We start from the raw sequence: 25,007 nt of genomic DNA, 5'->3' as shown, positions 1-25,007 counted from the left end.
GTAATTGCTGTAACTGCCAAAAGTAAAGTGAAAAAAAATGTCAAATTTTTTGACTCTGAGATTTTGTTTTACGTTCTTATACGCCACTGAATCTCTGAAGGACAGCACCTACTATTAATAACGTGAGCTCTCAACCATGTCTGGTACTGAATCTAGTGATTTTGGCGGGTGCAGAGACTATTGTGCAAGATCAACTCATAGTATATTTACACACGATACCGGCAATGCCAATGACGACCTCGGTTTCAATGTGATAAAATCCTAGTTTGCCCACGCACCGGTATTGCCGGTTGAACTCCTAACGATGGCAACGCTGCCGAAAAACCCGACGGCACTGGTTTGTCGGGGTCAGTGCCTTCTTATTGTGGATGCACACGTGACCGGCAATGCCGGCTACCTAATAAATTTCTACAGTTTAGGTAGAGTGAGTGACAAGATGTTATGTATTGTTGTTTAGTTTCTTGTTGTTTCCATTTTTTCTATTATAGTTCTTTTTAATTCTTATCATTATCTTGCCCTACAACAATTTAAGAACAGTTTTCTTTTTTCTTTTTACAATCCATTTTGGAGTCGCTAATTCCCTTTATTAAATAAAATATAAAATGTGGCAAATCTGGAGGGTACCTATTTCTCTCTAAATAACTATTATCAAATACAAGAGAGAAAATTAGAATATCCAATTTCCGTTGGGTAATTTCGTTTCCTCTTTTTATTAATTTTTTTAAAAATACTCTCTCTCTCTCTCTATCTTTGATTGTAACCTACTACGGCATTTAAACTTTATTACATTATAGCATCGTGGATTTCCACAGTTTGTTGAATGAATGTTATGGAAATTGGAAGTTCCCAGCATTAATGTAGGTTATTGTATATTCCTTTCTTTAATAAAGTTCTTTAAAAAGACAAAGAAAGAACTTTTTCAGAATGTAAACCTTTCAAAAAATGCTATATATTACCCCTACTACTATTACTACTAGCACTATTATTGTTAATAACTATTCTGCGTCCAGCTGGGAGCTTTTCCCCAAGACTTTTGGTATTAAAGAGGCGAGTTAGAGGGTCATGACTCAATTAGGAGTACAATGTGATCGAATATTAAAAAAAAAAATCAAAACCCATTCACTGGGATCCCTGGATGACTGTTCATTCAAGTCATTTACGATTGGAGGGTTAGTTATACCCGCAGGAGCAATGGAAAAAGCCGCAACCAACGATCAGAAAACAAATATGCCTCTAACTTGAAAATATGAATTTTGGAAAAAATCAGTGATGACCAAAAACGCTCTCCAAGGTATTTCTAAAAGAAAAATTGTAAAAATAAAACTCATGAAATTCGAAATTCAGAGAAAAACTTTTCTGGCTTTAGAATTTAATACTTGAACTTTCGTCATTAAAACCGACCACGACGAAACGATTAAAAAATGCAGTCTCTACCTCTGACGAATGTGGGATAGAATTTTTGTGATCAATCAGTAAGAAGAGAGCTTTATAGTAAATAATAATAATAAATCCAACTCCCAACATTTGTATTGGTGGTATATAGTGTCTCATCTCTATATTCTGGCGCTGAAATTGATGGCTATAAAGGTTTGGTACACTACGTTTCTTGTTCCTACGTCGTAAGTACAAGGTAAGGAGACTGGACCCATGTTCTCTCTTTCCCGTCCTAAACTACTTCTCAATGGCTTTGCCGGAGCTTCCACCGACATTGCCGACCTCGTGTTCAAATACACTTATAGTTGAGGACGTTTCTCATCACATTATATCGTCTCAATGACATCGGAATTACAGGTTTATGCCACTGGTCCCAGCACTAAAATTATTGAAGGTATAAGCAGCATTATCATTAAATGAATTACAATGGACGAATTTTTTTCATCTTTTCAAAACAACATACGCAAAAGAATCCACCCTGATCCTTAACATGCTTGATTACGGAACTGAGTTAGATTATTTTGAGGTAACTAGCTTAAGTATATCTAATTATATTTGAAAAATTGAGATTCAATCGTGACGACAAAAACATTTCGCTGGACATCCCGACTTCTAACGTTTTACGGAACATATTCTATTATCTGCTTTCATAACCTTTTTGAGGAAACTGTCAGACTGTATTTTCCTCATCTATGAGGTATGGTCCAACGTTTGTCTTTTTCCAACATTCTCTGAACAACATTTACTTCCATACGATTATATATACATATACATATATATATATATATGATTACATTGTACGCAAGATCAGATGTTTAAAGGGCTGATCTGTATCTGCAGACGGATGCTAGAGAGCAATCCAGAACACGTGAACAGACGGAATAACATCAAGAATTGTGGCTTATGCATTTTTACCAAATCTCTGAAGAACATGAAACAGAGTTACAGTCTTTTCGTATTTGATATTATATATATATATATATATATATATATATATATATATATATATAGATAGATAGATAGGTATATTTCTTCATATTAATCAGGAAAGGGTAATTTTGTGATTATATTATAAAGCCGTCCATGGTTGGCCTACGTACTTAAAAATAGGGTTAGTTCCTCTCATAAAGAGAAAAAAGGGAGGGAATGAAATTATGTTTCCTATGTACTAGGACGGAAGATTAGAAAGATTACGCAGTGCTAAAAGTTAGAAAGGACAATCCTTAAGTGGTAAAAAAATACAAAAGATTATCCTAGCAAAAATATCATGACAGACAACCGTTGATCACGCATACTAGTTGTAAGTTGATCCCCTGTTAGTCACACATATTCAAGTTTTGAACTTCAAAACATCTCATATTGTTCGAATTATTTGCGTGACGGCTGCCAATTATGTAACAGCATATTCTACCACTCTTTCTACATAATGAAGAATATTTACATCTAATAAAAGGATGTGTAATCTCCAGGTACATGAGATAGTGAATTTAGCATCATAGGAAATTATTTAGTATATAAATATAAAATATGTACACCGGTAATCCACTGGTTCGTTCTCGCGCCTTTGGTGCACGGGATCCTGAGTTTAATTGCCGGTAGGAGAGGTTTGAAGTTTCAATTCATGATGGTGTTGCAATTCCACCTTCAACTGTAGGTCCATGTCTCATATAGCTTTGATGGTGAAAAGGAACACTACGCTCTACCCAACCAAAATAAACACAAAACATTCAATATCAAAATACGATCTACAATAAAATCGTAGATCTTAACTAAATGCCTAAGTAAGAAAGCATTTTCTGTCAGGAAAGACACAAGAAAATAGTTGAAAGTACACAATGCGATTTAGCAGTCATAAAACTTAATGAAGATCAGTCTCCTTACTTATAATCATGATATGAAACAAACAGCTTACCTCTAAAGGCTTTGGCACTATATGTAGATAGTCTTTTTCCAAAGAATCATCTTGAGGTGTTGCAGACTGATCCTCGCTCATCTTGCCTTTTACAGCAATCTCTTCCTAACAACCTCTTTGATTGATATTCTGTTCCAAAGTTAACTCAATGAATTCACTTAATGTTTCAACTTTAGACAGACAACCTTCACGAACTTTTCACACAACGTAGTAATTCATCCCCATCTACGACCTGAAATAATATACAGAAAGTATACATTAATTTCGCTTAATTTTTTTTTCGAACTAAGTTACATAGTACCGTACCTTAGTCTTTTTAAATAAAAGTACTGGAAAATGGATTAACATTAATTCATATGCATAACCAATAATATTACAAGCACAATGAAAAGTTTAGAATGAGGATATGATCATTACGAAAAGTAAAAATAACTACCACTCAATACTGAATGGGATTTTGGAAGAGAGAATTCCAAAGTGACACTTTTATATTGGATATTTTCCACTGGCAACTTGAGAACATGGTAGTAAGATTCAGAAACTATTTATACATTTTATGCTTCGTAGATAACAGATGAATAGCCAGGAGTGGGCTGACCCGGATCAAGTCTCCTTTCCCCTCCCCCTTAGTGGAGTGATAAAAATGGATTCAGCTTACGTGCACTATGTTTCATTTGTGATTCCGATATTACAACGTTTTATTTATTTATTTATTTATTCCTTGATTGATTGATTGATTGATTGATTGATTGATTGATTGATTGATTGATTGATTGATTGATTGATCGATCTATCTATCTATCTATCTATCTATCTATCTATCTATTTATCTATCTATCTCGATAGAAGGGGGGACATCTATCCATATATTGGAAAACATCACCAGGTGAACAGTGTTGCCAACCCAATATAAAGTTATGATTTTTTAAATGGAATGACCTAAATTTAATTTCATAATTCGAATCAGCAATGAAAACAAAGACGAAAGAGATGACACTCGCAGATCAGTGTTGCATACTTTTTGAGAAATAACGTTAAACATGCGTCAAATTTAAATGGCTTTAACACACACAAGGATTGAAGTAGAAACTATTTGTGCACATTAAATGAAATACTGGGAAGAACTCTTTAAAATGACTTCAAGTTTAGAAGGATCAGTTAAACAGTGTTGCCACAATAGAAGAGAGAAAAGTTGAATTTGGAAATAGTGCAATAACTTGGAAAAGGTCCCTAGCACAGTATGGTTTAAAATACATAGAGCAAATCAGTATGTCATAAGGAGCATTTTCACGTTTATTTGAGATCGATAAGTCAAGTACTAACCGAAATATTCGGTACTTTGTAAAAGCTGAGAATTTTGTGCTGTACAAGATGGTAACGCTGTTCCAAAATTCCCTTTTTTCCCTCTGCGTTGGAGAAATAAAAAGTAGTAAATCTGTGACACAAGTTATATTCTGTGACACGCCGAAGTAAAGCAAACTCTTTACAATAAGGAAACAGAATATCTTTTCTGTTTCATGAATTTTGTTATGCATGTTACGAATAATTGTTTCTTGATAATCATAAACATATATTTCTTTAATTTAATTTCTTTCTCTTGAAAATAAGTTAGAAAAGACAATAAAACGTAAATATTAATAGTTGTCAAATTTTAATTGAAAATACATAGGCTAAGTTCTGCTAAATGGTAGCAAAATTTTTCAGATCATCCCATGTTTATACGTACTGTCCAATTTTAGGGGAACATACACAACTTATTTTGTATTTCATTCACCGCGAAATTAAGTACTAATAATTTTTTTTAAAGTACAGCACGTAGAAATATGCCATAAAAGCTATAGTGGAACAAACACCAAACAACCTGTGTTAGGTGGCCATTAAAACAAGAAATGTATCTGATCAGTTAAGAAACGGAGAACCTGATGGGTCTATGAACGTTTGGATCCGTATTGAGCTGACGAGTAAACGAGTACAGTGTAAAAAAAAGAACATGATCAAACCTGTCCTGGATGGCCACAAAAAGCAAGAAAGTATTTAACCAAGTCAGGGCAGGGCGGAACTAGTGGAAACTCAAGGTGTCTATAGGGACCAGGCGCGTTAGCAAAGGGGGAAATGCTTGTAAACAAAATAGTGTAACATACTGTGTAAAGAGTATTCCATAAAAATTCTGCAAATTATATGTGACATTGTATTCCTTAGCGCAGGTAACTTTCGTTAAAACGTCGCACGCCATTTAGGTTAAGGGGGACAATAATACAATGATTAAGGCAAGTGACTAATGATACAAGAATTAATGGGATGAGAATGTGAGAGAAAGCGAGAGTACCTGACAACCCCATGAACACGATGTTATGCACCACAAACTTATTGGATCGGAAATCGTATCAGGGACCAACGCACGAGAGGTAAGCGCTCTACCACCGAGCAACCGTGCCCTCGTAGTTTAACTTTAAGAAGGCATAACCACACAATTTTCCTATTATAATCCAATCAAAATCTTTTGCTTTTTGTACAATGCTTCACAATAATTGAATACAGATTTATGATACACTGCAAAATGATATGTCTGAAAAGTGATTATTCTCGAAAAAATACGTACAAACTTCAAATCATTTCATCTATTTGAAGAGAACCAAGTTGGAAACTCACACGGGTTTTTGTCCGTATGGAGGAGGCATGTCAGCGACAATGTGTATGCGCGTAAAGGAAGACAAGGGAGAGAAACAAGCACCATCCCCTGCTACGTAGTAATTATGATGTAACATATTCTTGGAGCTCAGGATAAGCAAACGTGGGACTGTGTCCGTAGAAAACAAACACGTCACCACGTGAAAGTAAAACCGAAATGCTTATTTCCGCTTTGTCTTGACGCAAACTGTTACGAAGTGAGAGGGTCCAGGTATAAGTACGAGGGTCATTTCAAAAGTCTTGCACATAGCCTATGCACGACCATTTGAGTCACTTTTAGGTTAGTTGTGGGTCAGAGTTTGGGCTTGACGATTGTTTCTGTGTTTTGTGGTTTGCGAAACTGTGTTGAGAAATTCAGTGGTGAACCTAACTGAGGTTGTGTTACACATGATGATAAGCGTTCCAATACAAAATCAAGAATCTATGTGGAAAGAATCCAACTGAAATTTACAATACTTTCGGGAGGTTTGTCGAAATAGTGTAGTGGATCATAGCACTGTATTACGGTGCTCAGCTCGTTTCCGTGAAGGTCGTGTAAGCAATGCGGGCACCCCAAGAAGTGAAAGACCATCAACTGCAAGCAAGGATGTTATAAAATAGAGGATCTGCCCATACAACAAAATCGTGAAGCCAAACTTCACAGCTTCGCGACACCTACTCTACCCACTTCGCAACACTAAGATCACAATGTTTCGAGTCAACAATCATGGTGGAAACGAGAGTAGCCAATCAGACGTGCCGGCTCATATGATGCTCGTTTTTTTTTTTTTTTTTTGGCTTCATTCAGTTCATATGTTGAAGATATGTATTGGCAGATCCTCTATTTTATAACATCTTTGACTGCAACAGACTACACCCATGAGATTATTGTAAATGACATTTTGAGAGGGTCGACGAAAACATGTAAGAAAATTGCATATGAGGCCAAAATGTTTGTCACTACACTTTACATAATCATTACTGAGAAGCTGAAGATGAACATGAGATGGGTTCCGCACAGGAGCGTCATTCAGATAAAATCTATATAAATCTCAAACGCAGGGGGGGAGCAATTTCCCCTCCCTGCCCCCCTAAATGACGCCTCTGTTCCGCATGATCTGAGTAACGAGCAGAAAGCATGTTGCAAAAGATTCCCAGAAAAATTGCTTGAACGTTATCAAACAGAAGGAGATAAGTTTTTCCAAACGACTGTTGCAATTGATGAAACCTGGATACGTATAGTACATTACGTCAGTCTTACTACTTCCATTAGCTTTATTTAGCTTTGAATTTATAGTATATATGGTTCTGGTTTACTTTTGGCGCACAAAATTTTGAAAAATTTACAGGTAAAATTCCGTACTTCGCATGAAAAGACATAGTTATAAAGAACAATTTTCTGCAAGCGATAGAGTTAAATACAAAGTAATACACCTGTATTTTATGTTTACAAGTGTAGGTTACTATAGTTCGAGCCCCTCGAATTGGCGTGTGGCATCAGCCAACAGGCTCGCAGTGCGCTGTTACTATACCTTCAGGGAGGAACCTAATCATTCATAATTGTCTACAAATACGAACAAAATTAATTATGAATGATTGCATTCCTCCCTGAAGGTTTAGTAACAGCGCACTGTGAATTTATTGGCTGATGCCACACGCTAATTCGGGTGACGCCGAGTATAGTGTGAAATCCTTACGAGTACTTTACTAAGGATAAAATAAGTGAGTGCACATAAATGATGATTGTATTAGAAACTATTTTGCACCGGTGCTCTATTTGTGCACAGTGTACAAAAGTTGTATTTTATGTTTACAAGTGGAACGCTATAAGTATGAAACCGTGACAAGTATTATTGAAACTCATATCATTGCCAAAATCCACTCGTTTTCACTATCCTCATTTTTGCATATACCAACCTTCGCTGACGCACCCCCTCTCTAGAGCTCACGCCCTCCAGCATCGCTCTGCCGTGACTCAGTTAGGTAGGATTCGTGCTTTTTAGTGGCCTACTAGCACAGGTTGTTTCTTGTTTTTTGCATTGCAGTTTTTATGCATACATCTGGACGACGTATTTACACGCAAATCCTAGAAGAATTTTAATTTTTCTTCAAATAATTATGATGGTCCCCTTGAAATTTAACTATGCCAATTGACATGTTTCCATGCTGGCCAGCGCAAATAATTTAGTAAACAGTAAGAAGGAATTTGTAAAAGAATTGTAATTCTTTGAACAATTATTTCGAATGGTTTGTCAAAAGTAAAGGTGCACGAGAAATATTCCTAAATATGTGCTTAAAACATTATATCGAGCTTCACATGAAAGGCAGTCGCTCGTTTCAAAGTTATTCGTTGAATTGTAACTACACATTCAATAAATGAACTGACAAATACAGAAGATAACGTGCAGTTTGACAAGTTGGCGGCAGTTGACAAGTAGAAATTTAAAAAAATACACGAATTTTATGGTACATATAATTATGTATTTCCAGAAAAATGCCTATTTGATCGGGGCATATAGGCTACAATTCATACAGGTAACCTTTGCAGAGATTTATAATATGGTAGCAAAATAATAACAAATAAAAACAATTCTCAGTTAGGGCCAATGACTTTAAAATTTTAAGTTCCAAGTGAGAGTTCATATGTACAATGTATACCACACAAAGAAATTTGTTTCGTGACCTAATGGGTAATGTGAGAAACTTTGGGGAATAATTCCTATATGGATTGCGTCAATGCAAAGCAATATTTAATATTTTATTAGTGATCATCGGCATAGCAGTTATAATGACTTCTTGCATTTCTTGTATGTACAATTTCTTGAACACTGCTTCCGAATGATCCCCTTAGACGTGCAAACGAAGGAAGTGAGTAATTATCTTGATTACACCCACCAGCTACAACACAGCCAAAGAAATTGTGCTTTCAAAGCATCCTTTGTATTGCTTCAATTGCAACAAACTGTTACTTATTTCATTCATTCGTGTTTTAAAAAGAAATGGTAACAAGTCGGTAATATTTGTAGATAATATTGAATTGTTTCGATATTACTCCCCTAAAATTGCACGAAAATAAATATATTCACTGCACGAAATTGCTATTAGGTGACTCTCGTAAACGTATTTCTACCATCTTGTTCAAACGTGAATTCGTATTACTAACTCAAGGACAATTTATATCCAAATTACGTTTAATTCGTCCCTTCAAAAACTCAAATGGGTTTCATTTTATTGTATGTCCATTCATTAATGTTTTATCTCGTTTTAATCATTTTTTCACGATTTCTCCAACGCTGAGGGAAAAAAGGGAATTTTGGAACAGCGTTACCATCTTGTACAGCACAAAATTCTCCGCTTTTACAAAGTACCGAATATCTCGGTTAGTACTTGACTTATCGATCTCAAATAAACGTGAAAATGCTCCTTATGACATACTGATTTGCTCTATGAATTTTAAACCATACTGTGCTAGGGACCTTTTCCAAGTTATTGCACTATTTCCAAATTCAACTTTTCTCTCTTCTATTGTGGCAACACTGTTTAACTGATCCTTCTAAACTTGAAGTCATTTTAAAGAGTTCTTCCCAGTATTTCATTTAATGTGCACAAATAGTTTCTACTTCAATCCTTGTGTGTGTTAAAGCCATTTAAATTTGACGCATGTTTAGCGTTATTTCTCAAAAAGTATGCAACACTGATCTGCGAGTGTCATCTCTTTCGTCTTTGTTTTCATTGCTGATTCGAATTATGAAATTAAATTTAGGTCATTCCATTTAAAAAATCATAACTTTATATTGGGTTGGCAACACTGTTCACCTGGTGATGTTTTCCAATATATGGATAGATGTCCCCCCTTCTGTAGTTGCTTTGTTCAAAGTTTCGTTCTCTCTCTCTCTTGGTTTCTCTGTTATAAAGGTGGGACATTATAAATGGTGCACCCGGTATATGCTGTGTATGTACTCCGTGTAACAAAAGTCCGTGAACACTAAAAAAATGACAAGACAAAGAGTGCAACACATGTCCAAAGAAAATTTACGACAAAGTACGGAAACGCAACAACAACCAGGAAGGTAATCTACAATTGGCATCTAAAGTTTGTTGAAACTGAGAGAAGAGAAGAGAAGTGATCGGCCAGGTGTGACTGTGAATGACATTTAATGAGTGAGAAAAGCTTTCACAAGGGTCCGAGAAAATCTATACGAAGAGATTTATGCAAGTTGGAAATGTCAAAAATGACTGTGTGGCGTGTTTTGCGTAAAAAATTAAACATGAAAGCGTACAGACTGTAGTTAGCGCAAAAGTTATATCCTAAAGACAAAGACCACTGATTCTAGGTTTGCTGTGCATTGCAAGTCAAAGAAGATCTTTTTGCGAATTTGATATTTTTCGGACAAGGAAACATCTTATACAAATGGAAAATAAATATGCACAATTGTAGAATTTGGGGAACAAAAAACCTACATATCGTTGTTGAACACAAGAGAGGTTTTCAAAAGGTCAATGTTTTTTGTGTCATGTCTCACAAGAAACTTTATGTGCCTTTCTTCTTTGAAGAACGAACTGTAACTGGAGAGTCCTCTTTTCAGATCTTGAGAATTGGTTAATGTCATTGTTGCATTCTAAGTGACAAAATTTTGTTCTTCAGATAGACCGAGGAGCTTATATTTTCACTGTGATGTTAGGCATATCTGAATGCAGAGCTAAGAAACCATTGGATTGGTCATTGTGGAACAACAGATCACTGTCTGCTAAAATGGCCTCCTAGGTTCTCGGATATCATCCCTTTTTTTTATGGGGTTGTATAAAGGACCTTGTATATGTCCCTCTTCTTCCACGTGATAATGTGGAATTAGAAAGGAGAATTGAACAAGTAACAGCCACAGTTTCGAAAGACATGTTGGACCGTGTGTGACAAAAGTTCAATTATCACGTCGACATTTGTCAGGTGATATGTATATAAGGTGTTTCAAAACAACACCAACAACATCGTTTGGGTGGTTATTGCTGACACCAAGGTAAAGAAAAGAAGTATAGACCAATCTGGGTGCATAAATGCTTCTTTTCGGAGTTATAGGCTGCCGAAAACATGAAAAAATGAACTTTAATTCATAGTTCCAAAACTATGGGACCTACCGTGGTCGGGTCAAGATTTCACTTTGGAACTAATATATGCACTATCCAAAAATACATGTCTCAGAATCCTAAGGTACTCACGCAACAATTTTTATAGAGGGAGTTCGGCTACAGGCATATAATTTGAAGTACTCACCAATTAAATTCTGAAACATAAATATTTGGATAGGGCACATACTAGTTCCTAAGTGAAGTCTTGACCTGACTATGGTAGGTCCCGTAGCTTTGGAACTATGGGCCCTTAAAGTTCTCTCTCTTCTTCTTCTTCTTCTTATGTTTTCGACAGCGTATAACTCCGAAAGGAAACATTTGTGCACCCAGGTTGGTCTATACAAGGAATATGAATCAACATATTTGATAGCGAGCTCAGTCAGGGGTACATGCGGCTAGCCTTGTGTGTTGTATTTTATTTCTTGGTAACTTGTAATATCTGTCAAACAAACGTACATCTGTTTGTGAGTCTGGCATTGGTGCACCGACTGGAGTGGAGAATATGAGAATTAAATCAGTCAAATCTGTAGTTTGATGGAGAGAGGCAATGACAAGTCTAAAGAACACACTTAACAGAGACAGAAATTGTAAATACAAATTATGCATTGCAGAGATCAAGTAAGAGAGAACAACAAAAAAGAGATATGAAATTTATGAAACAAAGAAAACGTCGTAGAAGATAAGTAGGGCATATACTGAAATTGCCTGTAAAGATGTGGATGACAAAACTTCAGGGTAAAGTTGTCATGGCCTAATGATTACGGCAACAGGCTACCAATCCGAAGAGCTGCAGTTTGAATCCATAGAACGGACATTTTTTATTATTAGTAACTTTTGCGGTGCTGGATAGACAGTGCCAAATGTTTTTTAATATTTTACTAAGTAAGATAAACAAGCTATTGTTGTTGACGATAAAATTGTGACGATGAAAAAGTTTGTATGATCATGATTACGGTTATGCTTGATTTAGTCTTTTGTCGTGCAGAGCTATCAAAACATTTCCAACCCAACTTTGGTATATTGATTTTCTTTACATTTTTTTCGCACTGAGGCTAACGGGACCTAGAGTTTAACGCGGGTTCTGAGCCATTCAGCCCCACCGGGAATCGAACCAGGAGCCAGCCTCACAACTATAGCATCTAAAGGATTTACAATATATAGGATTTTTTTTTCCAAATTTAAAGGCTCACTATGTATAAACTACATGACAGACCGAAAAATGTTTTACAGAACTTTAAACTCAGCAATGAGTTATGATAACTTCTCAAATTTCATTTCAAAATTTTCATAAATATCGGATAGGCATCACATTTCACTGAGGAAAATACAGTTATTATCCATTGCTCGCTGATTCATTCGGATAAAGATTTCCAGTTTTTTTGTACAGTTCTGACCACTACCCATAATGCAATGTCTATGAGGGTTAGAAGTAAATGCAGAGAAAACTAAATATATGGAAATTCGTCAATGTCGTAACACGGCAAATTATGGATGCGTTAAAATATCCAATAATACTTTTGATGAAGTGGATACTTTCAAATATCTAGGGTCAATATTAACAGACGAAAACCACATTCACGAAGAAATTAAATGTCGACTAAAAGCAGGGAATTCGTGTTATTATTCAGTTTAAAATCTCTTGTCGTTGCGAATTCTGTCGAGGAATTCGCAGCTTAAAAAATATAAAACGATAATCATGCCTGTTGTTCTGTATGGTTGCGAAACATGGTGGCTTACTCTGAGGAAAGAACATAGACTGGAAGTATTTGAGAACAAGATCCTGAGACAAATATTCGGACTCGGAACGGGAATGGAGGATGACGGAAACTTCATAACGAGGGACTACATAATTTATACGGTTTACCAGATATTGTTAAGGTCATCAAATCTAGGATGCTCAGGTGGGTAGGTCATGTAGCCAGGATGGAAGAAAGTAGGAACGCTTTCAAAGTCTTAACTGGAAGACAAATCGGAAAACGACCATTAGGAAGACCTAGGTGCAGATGGGAAGACAAGATGGATCTCTCAGAAATAGAAATACGAAGTAAAAACTGGATCCAGATGGCTAAGAACAGAAGTTAGTGGAGAGCTTTTGTGAACGCGGCATTGATCTTCCGGGATCCATAGGCCATAGTGTTAGTTACCCTCATGAAAACTTTTGAGAAAACAGGCAATGTACAGTGCCTGTTTTTGCATGTTTTGCTCATGTGTTACAAATATTACGTGTAAAGTAAATGGTTTGGAACAGAAACAGGCACTTATCCGGGAAATAACACCTGTTTTTGAATGTAATAATTCTTGTCCTGACATGAAATCACATGTGTGCACTGTACATTAACTGCTCAGTACCTGTGCGACGCGCATGTACATGCAATGTTCAGAAGAAAATATTGCGGGCTACAGACATGTGCAGATCAGCGAATGTAAATCATGTGTAGCACGTGGTATTTAGTGAAAATGTGTCTGCGTATGTAACGGTACCAACACATACACTGTACTCCACCGATATTGTAAACATGTACATTTGCGTTCCAGGCCAGCCGGTATTTTAAATGTTGAACGAAAATTTTCTGCACATTACATATAATGTGTTCCGTTTTTTAACGTGATTTTCAGCTATGCTGAATTTCAAAAGAAATCTGCTGTGAACATGAGCTGTTTTTTCCCTGTATTGTCGAATGTTCATGCAGGTTCCAGAGAATTGTTCATCTAGCAGGAGTTTGTCGTTTACATGTCTGGTACATGGTATGTTTTTAATACGGAAAATAGGATTTCCAGGTGGTTTGTTTTAGCAGAAACGGGTTGTATAAACATGAACTGTACATGGTATGTAGTGACAGCATGTATTTGCAGGTTACAGAGAAACAGTACACTGTCTGAAATATAAAAGAAACATGCCCGGTAGACAGAATGTTTTAAATCCGAGAAAAGGCCATTTTCAGATGAGTTTCTCATTAAAAAAAAAAAAAAAAAAAAAAAAAAAGGCAACTGTCTTGTTATTAGGTGTATGTTGCTTGTATCAACATCATGTACATGCAGTGTCCAGCTACATGTTCCTTTCGAATGAATTCTTGAATTTCCAGCAAAACAGACTAATCTCGACAATATTGGAAGGCTCACTGTGTGGGTAGAAATTTGCAGGTGCGAATTTATATTTTCCTGGACCAGCAGCAGATACTGGTATGTTTAGAAACACTGTGTTGCTGGAAATTCAGTCTTGATTCTTATTCCTTCAGCAAAATTTCGAACTCAAGTTTCATTCAACAGTGTACACATTTTATTATAACCACAAAATGGAAAATAGCTAGTAGGTCTAAAGACCAGGGACAGGTTAAAAAACCGAAAATTGTGCCCTATAGTGTAGATGCCCGCTATAGGGACCTGTGCATTCAGTGTTAACTAATCGAAAAATGTAGTGTTTGTATCGTCTGAACCGCCTATTTCCAGTTCCCCTTTCACTGCATGTTTGCGATCCCTGTACATTGCATGTTCAGTGCTCTCGAACAATACTAGAATAGCACTGGTCTTCTTTCTTTTACATGCAATGTTCAGCGGATGATCAGCTGCTGTTGAAGAGAAAACACGTTAAGATCAGTTGCAAAACATGCAATCCACAGATGTTGCGTTCGGTTATAGGTACAAAACATGTTTTCCAGGTACAAACCAGGTGTTCACTTCTTCCTTGTGTACCTGTGTTTTCCCGTTTCCAGGGACTGAACACGCAATGTTTTTAAAAAACATGAGCACATGATCAGGCGTAAAACAGTGTTCCAATTTCAAGGGTTTTCCAGGCGCATGTTGTACATGCGCATGTACTGTACGTGTTTTTTTCTGCTGGGTAGTTATGAGGGTTATTTTAGCAAAAATATAGAAAAGGTGTAGTCCTGAATTTCACGCATCCAAAACGTTACTGTCTATGTATGCACTCAGCCGACAAAAAGGGATCTTTTTCATGTATTTCAAGTGATTGAATTTCGAAACTTGTTCTTTCGTAACTGGTTGTGTAGTATAAATATATAAGGAATCATATATTTAAATACTTAAGAAGTTATACCACCTCCTCATGAACGTCATTCTAAACAAAAATTCCGGACCAGTTCTTTTTTCTTATGAGAAATATTTTCTTGAAACAGAAAATGAAAATCAAAACAGTTACAATTTCGATTAAAAATGATGAAATGAGCTAGTTTGTAACACCGCTCTTTTACTTGTTTTTGTGAATGTCACAGCACAGCACCAACGCCAAACTGAACAGATATTTACAAATCTCTAGATCTATATATAATGTAAAAAAGCAACTATATTATCCACCACCAGGGCAACCATATTATTCCTCATTTACTATGCATGTACATGTATCGGTATAGTGTGGGCATGTAAGTACAAGTTTCCAAAAACAAAATAACTCATTTTATAAAATATTCCCTACTAAACAGTCAGGTAAAGAAAACAAAAAGTTCTGATTCTGAGAAGCAAAAGTATGTATTTAAAATTCCTGACTTTTAACGAGTAAGTTGAACTCCCTGACTTTTTCAGGATCTCCAGATTTTCCAGACCGGTAGAAACACTATAGTAGGATGAACTGGGAAATAGGGGCAAACTTCGGTTAAATTAGAAAAAAGAAAAGAAAAGCAAGCTTACAACAGAATCAAACCCTCAACCTTCAAGTTTGTAAACCGTCGTAGAAACCATTTACCACGGAGACCGACATGTTAGGCGTGATATACACTATAGGATAGATCCTAGGAAATCTCTTACGATTTGTCCTAGAGTCAAAATCTCAACGTGTATGGCATCAGATCTCTAGTCATTTCCTGTGTTCTGAACGATCCTATGAGATTTCTCTTGTTTAGAGCACGCTCTATTTCGGAAAGAAAATTCGTAAGATTTCGATTTAAGCGACATCAGGTGAGAGAAAGTGAAAACAAAACAAGTGAAAACACAACTGATGAGGTATCGTCTGATCGTACAGGTTAACTTTAGGTGTACCACTCGAAATAATTGTTAAAAAGTTATAATTTATCACTGTTTCCTAAATGATTTACGTTAACCGACATGAAAATTATTCACATAGCATAAATAAAATCCCTCAAGAGAACCATCAGAAGCAATTGCTGGTAAACTACAATTCTTTTACGATTTGCGTACAAATACGGGGTCCGGATCTATAGCATAAAAACTATCGCGCAAAAAACGCAAACGAAGTTGTGCTAGGTAGCCGCTGGAAACTACGAATGCTATCTAACAGTCAGGGCAGGGCGAAGCCGGGGCCCGAGCGTCAGTCAGGGGGTGCGAGAGCGAAGGAACCTGGCGCGTCAGTTAATGTAGTGAAAACGAGTGGGTTTCGGCAATGATACGAGTTTGAATAGCAATTGTCATGGTATCGTGGTGGTAGCGCTCCACTTGTAAACATAAACTATAGCTTCTGTAAACTATACAGAAATAAACCGGCGGTGGGAAATAGTATCACCGGTCATCTTTCATATGCATTCACTTAGGTAAATGTTTCGCAGAAGGGGTCCAAAAGTAGGCAAAACATACAAAATTTACAGGAGAAATGGAAGATGCAAGTACTTAGACCTAACTACATCTAACCTAATGAAATTAACTAACTTAAACTAACCTAATATTAATCGAAGTATGCGAAATTCTGTCACTTTTCGAAAATTAGCTGGAACCATATACTAATATAATCTACGCTAACATAACCGTAACTAACCTGAACCAACCTAAACTAAACTAATGTAAATAGGAACTACCGAAATTGCAACATTTCTTAGAAAAATTAGCTGGACCCTTTCTGCTAAACATTGTCTCTCGCCTATTTTATCCGTCGTTAAAACATTTATAATAATTTTACACTAATAACCCTACAATTGTATCCATAAAATACAGCTGTATTACTTTGTATTTAATTCTGTTGTTTGCAGAAATTTGATCCTTATAAATATATCTTTCCATGCAAAGTATTACATTTTATTTGTAAATCTTGTAACAAGTGGTACACCAAAAGTATTCCAGCACCCTTCTGAAATTTATATTCTTTTTTAGAGGTATCCAATTTAACAATATAACGCCTGTTATTAATATCAGTGGGATGTGCAGTATGGTTAGCATAGTAATTCTTCAATTTTGTACTTTTATTAAATAGAACTATTTCACAATGTTGATAAACGTCATTCGATCAGACAGGAAAACTCTTTACGTGTATGGCACAAAAAGGGTAGGATTTCCTACAAGATATGTCATAACAGTTTTCCGAAGATAAATCCTAAGATATTTCCTAGGATTGATCTCGTGGTGTATAGCGCGCCTTACTCCCTTTTAGTTGTGCTGGATTATGTGTGATAAAAACATTGTAACTGTTTTGTTTTTAGTTTTCTTTTCCAAGAAAATAACTTCTACAAGGAGAGAATCTGGTTTGGGAATTGTAGTATCAAGCAAGCTGTAATTTTTCAATTATTGAAGAATAATAAAATACGCATGGTCGTGTGTAAAAAAAAAATCTTCATTAATTTTTATTTTTTCTGTTCAAGACTAGTGTTAATTGCTACTTAAATGGTGTTTGTTATGTTTTTGAAATGACCAATTATTTGGGAATTCCATAGTGAATAAAGGAAAAAGAAAAAAAACTGCACAATGTAATATTTCACATGCTAAGGAACACATCAATCATCATGCCAAGTTTAATTCCGAACGGATGAGTTCGGTATATGGGATTTGTTTTGGAAAATATGGCGCACAAATTGATCACCTCGTAATTCGGAACCAAAAGTGTGCACAATATAGTATTTCACACGCTTACATGACAGGTAGAAGTCCACCACCCCAATCGTTAACATATAGACGGGTATTTGCTTTCGAAAATATCGCACAAAATTCGACTGCCCATAACTTGGGAACCATAAGTCACATATTTCATACATTTATATAGCAGGTCGAGGTCTAACATATGCGAAATTTGATTCCAATCGGGTCATTTACATATATATATCTATATATATAAATATATTCGTTTTTTGAAAATTCACTAAAATTTAACCGGCCATAGGTATTCCTAACAGTATTTCGCTATAGTAGGTGAAGTTCTACCACTATGAGAAGTTTGATGCCGTAGATAAAGCATGTGTTTTACGCTATACAAATTATTTGTCCACTATTCTTGTTTATGCGTAAACCCACTGTTGCTGACCAAACCTCTCTCTGTTGCTAGGCTTCCCTACTGCGCTTCTGCCCTGACTCTGTTAAATAGCATTCGTACTCTCTAGTGGCAACCTAGCATAAGCTTGTTTTTTGTCAACCTAATTCGGAGTTTATCCATTGCAGTTTTTATGCCGTATGTGCACATACTGTAATTACATTCAGTCTCCTGAAGACAATCTGCACCGATTAATGAAACTTCTTCCTTAACAAACATTTTCTAAGGCAGTAAGACTGCATTTCCTGCTAAGGAAAATTCATATTTTATGAAAATCCCTTGTATGGCAACCTTGTAAAGGAAACAAGTCGTTTCGTATGCGTACTTCAAATTTTTGATGTCCCAGGGACAGATATTTCATAGGGTGCTTCGGCCCCAATCCCTTCCATAAGCTTATTTACATAATACTGAAGCAGAGTGTTTTTTGCAGTGGTGGTTGGAAACGTGAGAAGGTAATGATTCATTATTTTCGTTATTTCTGAATAGTGTGTAGTTTGCAACACTTAATAGTTGGAAGGTATTGACCGTTTCAGAACATAAGAGCCTTATCTCACACCACTACCAAAAGGGCAACCCAACCCTTGTTTGGACGGTGGTTGGTGGTTGTTGCCAGATGTCCGAGCTCATTAGGTAGAAGAAGAAACAAGAAAGAAAACAGAAATGAAAACAGGAGAAAAATAAAGACATAATGTTATTACTTTCTGTGATAGATTTAACATAGGATTATTGCTGTAATTATTATTATTATTCAAGGATCTCCACAGGCGGGTTTTAGGGTGTTGATTGCACCTGTAATTTTTTTTTTTTTTTTTTGTTTGTTTAATGATTCATTGAAAATAGCACAATCGAGTTTCAGTTATACATTAATAATGCCTTTAAGAACGTTACCTATAAAGGCGTAGTTAGTATGAATAGCATTTTAAAATAATTTATTTTCATAGCAAAGAATACACTCTTTTAATTGAAAGAGCAAAATTGTGGAGAAAGCCATACGCAAATCTAGACTGATTTTTTATAGAAAGAAATTGGCTCTGGGCTACCAAGTTAAGTAGCCTCTTATTATTTGCAATGTAAATCAGTATGGGAACTCCTTATCCTTATTTTTCATTTTTTTTTTTTTCGGGGGAAGGAGAGCAATCCTCTACTACTTATCTTGGGAGTAAGAGTAAATTTCGAGAATGATTGCGCCCAAGCACTTGGGGGATTGGTACCACTGTTATTACTATTAATATTATTGGCTGGAAATTACTATTATTCTCTAAATTTCCTGAAGATACAGCCTATGAATGTGTATGGTCAGCTAGCCAATTTTCAGTGGGTGATATCAGTACATCGACATTTCCATCGCCTTTATTTCTGGATCTCTATACCAGGCTCACTCTCTTTTAATTTAGAAGGGAAAAAAACCTCCACTTGTCTCAAAATGTGAAGTCAATACCGAAAATTGTGCCTGGAAATCAAAGTTACAACCACGAATTTGATAAGCATGCGCAAAATCATTTTACTGTTACTACTATTGTCGTTACTACTTTTATTACTACTTACAATAATTATTATTATTTCATCATTAATATATATAATTGACCAAAATGTAGTAAACTCTTATCTTTCTTGTTTATGAGCTATCATCATAACCCTCATCTTCTGAAGAATCTCTTACTTGTACAGACAGAAAAAGGGTTGGCTGGTTTAAACCAAAAAACGAAAAATGTTCGTATAAGTGTAACAATTCGTAAAATCTTGATGAACGCACATCTGTGGGTTATCACCTTTCCTTCCCCTATATTATTCGTATTATATTCAGACCTAAATTCTCTGTTCATTGATTAATAGGAATGGGCACGAGCGAGTTTTCATTGAAACTCGACTCGATTCGAAACAGACATCTTTGAGCTGGACTCGAGAACTCGGCTCGAAAAATTTCTTTCAACTCGACTCGAATTTGATTCGAATCAAGCCAAATGCTCTGTGTAGTTTCATGGACTTTATTTAAGTATCCTACATAGACAATACTAATACTACTACCACTTATTATTATAACAACACAAACATTTATAAACATGAAAGATAGGCGGTTTGTATCTGAATACTAAAAATTAGTTGACTGCTGACCTCGGTAGTCGTGAAGTCTAGGAGCCAAGGGCATCGTTCACGAGGTTCTGGGTTTGAGTTCCGGAGGAGCAAGTATCCGGGATCGAACCAAAAATCTTTAAAAGTTAGAGGTCGCCGGCCAAACATGTTCAAAACTGCTCGGCCCGATTTGGGGTTCTCAACGGCTCGGCTCACAGCTCGTTTACTATCCAGCCGAGCCAACAACTCACCCAACCGAGCCGGCTCGAGCTGATGGCTCACCAGAGCCGAGTCGGTGCCTCATCTCAAAAGAGCCGGCTCGAGCTGTTCGCTCAGTTAAACCGAGCTGAGCCGATTAACATCACTACCCGGGTTGGGCTTCTGCTTCGGCTCAAAAGTTCGACCGTGCAGGTTTCAGCCTTGGTGGTAAGAACTGCAGTATATATATTTAACTAGCATATACTACCCGCTTCGCTGGGTTGAAATAATAATTTAAATGCACATTGATATTGCTAATTTTCGATCATTTTAATGTATGTCACCCCTCCTCATCCGCAAGAACTATAGATTCAACACTAATATAGGTCAGTTTTGACCATATACAGTAAACCCCGGTTAACACGAATTCCAAGGGACTGAAAAATCAGGAGTTCGTGTTAAAAAAATTCGTGTTAACCGGGGACCCAAATTTTATTATTCGAATACATTTTCTCCATACATACGCACTACAGTATACAGACTATATATACCATACAGTATATTATGTATGTCATAGAAAACACTAGAGATGGTATCGAGACGAGACTGAGTAGTCTCGGTTCCAAATTCGAGACGAGACGAAGACTCTTCTCCGTCTTGATACCATCCACAGAATTGTATCGAGATGAGGCTGAGAGTTTCGGTCTAGTCTCGAGTTTGAAAAGCACGGCTCGGTCTCAAATTCGAGTTAAGATCGAGATTGAGACTAGTTTCGGTCTCGGTACCTTCCTCTAAAAAGTGAAAACACTACAATAAGCTTATTATCCTATCTTCAAAGATTTAAAAAAAAAAAAAAAAAAAAAAAGCTTGCACGCAGAAAATCCAGGTCAAGTTATAAAATTGATAACTCCGCTAGCAGGTTGGGTATCGCTAGTAACGGAAAGGTATTTGTGATTGCTGTCACCAGTTTGGAGTTACAGGGGAGAGAAGATGTTTTGTCTCGAGCTGTCACCAGCAGCTCGTCTGCCAAGCTCCTGCACGTTCAGCGCTTGACGGAGGGCAGAATCAACACCTCATAAGATAGGAAAGATACCTGTTTCTGGTTTTTCTCTTATTTACAAGACAATTTTCATCTGTATAAATACTGTATGACAAAAACTGATCTGGAGTGAAATCTGAAATAAGAAAAATGATCTGAAAAAAAAAAAAAAAAGGATTGAAAGTTCGTGTTAAATGAAAACTTTTACTGACTCAAGGGACTAAAAATTAGTTCGTAATTCGTGCTAACCGAAATTCGTGTTAACCGATAAAACTTCCTATAAGATAACGTACAGCGATGCCGGGACCGAAATTTTGTTCGTCCTAACGGAGTGTTCGGCTTAAGCGAGTTCGTGTTAACGAGGTTATACTGTATATATATATATATATATATATATATATATATATATATATATATATATATATATATATATATATATATATATATATATATATATAGGGTGTATCAAAAAGATTCATTCACTTTGACAAGTCTGTATTTCTGAAACTAATAAACATACACAAATAGTTTTTGTTTTGCATGACATGAAACTCAAAAAGTTTTTATTGCACCTGTTCATAGGTGTTCAATGTGCCCCCCGTGAGATGCATGGCATATGTCCATGTAGTATTCAAATTCGTTCCATACTGCAGCTAGCATGTCTTCAGTTACAGCTTCCACAGTTGCCGTTATGCGATGTCGCAGTTCATTCAATGTGTTTGGTAACGGAGGCACATAAACGGAGTCTTTTATAAACCCCCACATGAAATAATCACATACAGTACGGCCAGGTGACCTTGGGGGCCAGTAATGTAACGCTGCATTATTTGGTCCAGTGCGACCGATCCATCGTTGTGGAATCGTTCGATTTAAAAATCCCCGCACTTTTCCATGCCAGTGTGGCGGTCCCCCATCCTGTTGGTAGATGAAATCATTCGAATCAGTCTCCAACTGTGGGAAAAGATAGCTCAAGCATATCAAGGCAGGTTATCCCCGTCACAGTGATCTCGACAAAGAAAAATGGACCGTACACCTTTTTTCGGGAAACTGCACAAAACACATTAACTTTTGGCGAGTCCCTCTCATGTTGTACAACTTCATGTGGGTGTTCCGTTCCCCACATTCGCACATTATGGCGGTTCACATTTCCATTCAAATGGCATGTTGCCTCGTCACTAAACACTAAGCGTTGAACAAAACTGTCGTCTTCTGCAATCTTGCCAAGAATGAAATTACAAAACTCCATACGTCGTTCTTTGTCACCTTCACAAAGAGCTTGCAGTAGCTGAATTCTGTATGGTTTCATGTGTAAACGACGACGCAACACACGCCAGACGGACATCGAGGGCATACTGAGCTGTCGAGCTGCACGACGAACGGATTTCTGCGGACTGCGTGTAAAACATTGACGGACGCGCTCCACGTCTGCGTCGTACACTCGAAGACGTCCCGGTGATTTTCCCTTATACAAATAACCTGTTGTTCGGAATTGTTCATGCCATCGTCTAATGCTCTGTGCAGTATGAGGATCCACACCATACTTAGTACGAAAATCACGCTGAACAGTTATCACTGACTTGCACTCCGCAAAACGTAGTGCACAAAACGCTTTCTGTTGTCCAGATGCCATTTTAACCACAACCGTAGTGGGCGTTTACTCAAGCACACTCCTGCTACCTAGCGGAAACCATGTACAACTAGAGATGTTCCTCTTTACAAGAGTACGTTGTTCACTCACATCTTTGAAAAGACAGAATAGATATTATTGTTTAAAACCGGATGATTCTTTTTGATACACGCTATATATATATATATATATATATATATATATATATATATAGTTCCCCCTCCCCCATGTTGCGGGCCATGACATCAAAAGTGTCACCGTTCATCTCAGCGACCCCAAAAAATGTGGATTCCCCACTAATAACAGTCATTTTCTATGCTTTTTAAATATCTCTTCCTCCCCTCCCCAAATTGCGGGTTTGAATTTGAATTTAAACGGGGTCGAAAGTACCATTTTTCATCTAAGTGACCCAGAAAACTATAAATTCGACATTCATAGTGGCCATTTTCGATTATTTTTTTATATTTGTATCTCTTTCTCCCCCTCCCCCAAGTGGCGGGGCTGATTTTGTATTTAAACTGGATCGAAAATGTCACTGTTCGTCTGAATGATTCCGAAAACTATGGATTAGACACTAATATTAGTCATTTTCGATCATTATTATATATAGGTCCCCCTCCCCCACCTCCGTGCTGCGGCACACGGCATCAGAATCGTCACTGTTAATCTCGTCTACTCTTAAAACTATGGATTCGACACTAATTTAGTCATTTTCGATCATTTTTAAATGTTCATCCCCCTCCCCTACGTTGTACCCTCCACCTCCCCAACTATCAGACCCGAACTTGGATTGAAATAGCATCAGAAGTGTCACTGTTTCTCTCATCGACCCCGAAAACTATGGATTCAACACTAATATTGGTCATTTTTCATCATTTTCAAATTTCTATCCCCTTTCCCCTCCCCTACGTTGCATCGTCAAAGTGAATAGCCTAATGTAATCCCTGCCCCTAAACTCATGTATGTTGAAAATTTGATTGAGATCGGTCGGGTGGTTCAAGACTGATGAAGTCACAAAGACAGTATTTTATTTTGATTTTGTTTATATATATATATATATATATATCACCCCTCCCCCTCCTCTATGTTGGCTTGTCAAAGTGAAACAACAAAAAACACCCAAGGCCCGACCCTCATCTATGTTGGAAATTTGATTGAGATCGGTTGGGTGGTTCAAGAGTTATTAGGATTTATATATTTTTATATATCTGTCCCTCTCCTCCCCCACCCCTAAGGTCTACCGTCAAAGTGATATGGTAAAAACCACCCCAGGTCCGAACTTCATCCATATTGAAATTTTTTTAAAGATCGATCGGGTGGTTTAAGCGTGATGAAGTCACAAAGACGGTCACTTTTGTTTTTATTCTTGTTACATGCATATCTTGTTGCACCTTAAAAGTGAAATAACGAAAACATCCCAGGCCCAAACCTTATCTATGATTAAAGTTTGATCAAGATAGGTCTGGTAGCTCAAGAATTATTAAGTTTCATTTATTTTTATAGATTTATCCACTCCCCTAAGTTCTACAGTTAAAGTGATATGATAAAAACCACCCCAGGCCCGAACATGATCCATATTGAAAATCTGATAAAGATCGGTCAAGTGTTTAAAGCGTGATGAAGTCTCAAAGACAGTCACTTTTATTTTTATTCTTTTTACATATATATATATATCTCCCTCCTATCTCTCCCCTAGGTTGTACCGTGAAAGTGAAATGATGAAAATATCCCACGCCCT

At 36.7% G+C, this 25,007-nt stretch overlaps 1 protein-coding gene across 8 annotated transcripts in view; it reads right to left on the bottom strand.

Annotated features, from left to right (window-relative positions):
• The window catches only part of LOC145663087 (uncharacterized), a 95,540-nt gene that overhangs the window by 44,860 nt on the left and 25,673 nt on the right, over positions 1–25,007 (bottom strand). For all 8 annotated transcript variants that reach the window (XM_081729345.1, XM_081729341.1, XM_081729344.1 and 5 more), the window contains one exon: positions 3,347–3,578. In XM_081729345.1, coding sequence (XP_081585471.1) covers positions 3,347–3,427 — 81 coding nt within the window. In that variant the 5' untranslated portion in view covers positions 3,428–3,578. The remainder of the gene's footprint in view (positions 1–3,346; positions 3,579–25,007) is intronic.

Source organism: Thermobia domestica, chromosome 10 (genome assembly GCF_964235325.1).
Source record: "Thermobia domestica chromosome 10, izTheDome1.hap1.1, whole genome shotgun sequence".
Lineage (NCBI taxonomy): Eukaryota > Metazoa > Arthropoda > Insecta > Zygentoma > Lepismatidae > Thermobia > Thermobia domestica.
This window is presented reverse-complemented; position numbering and strand designations above follow the sequence as displayed.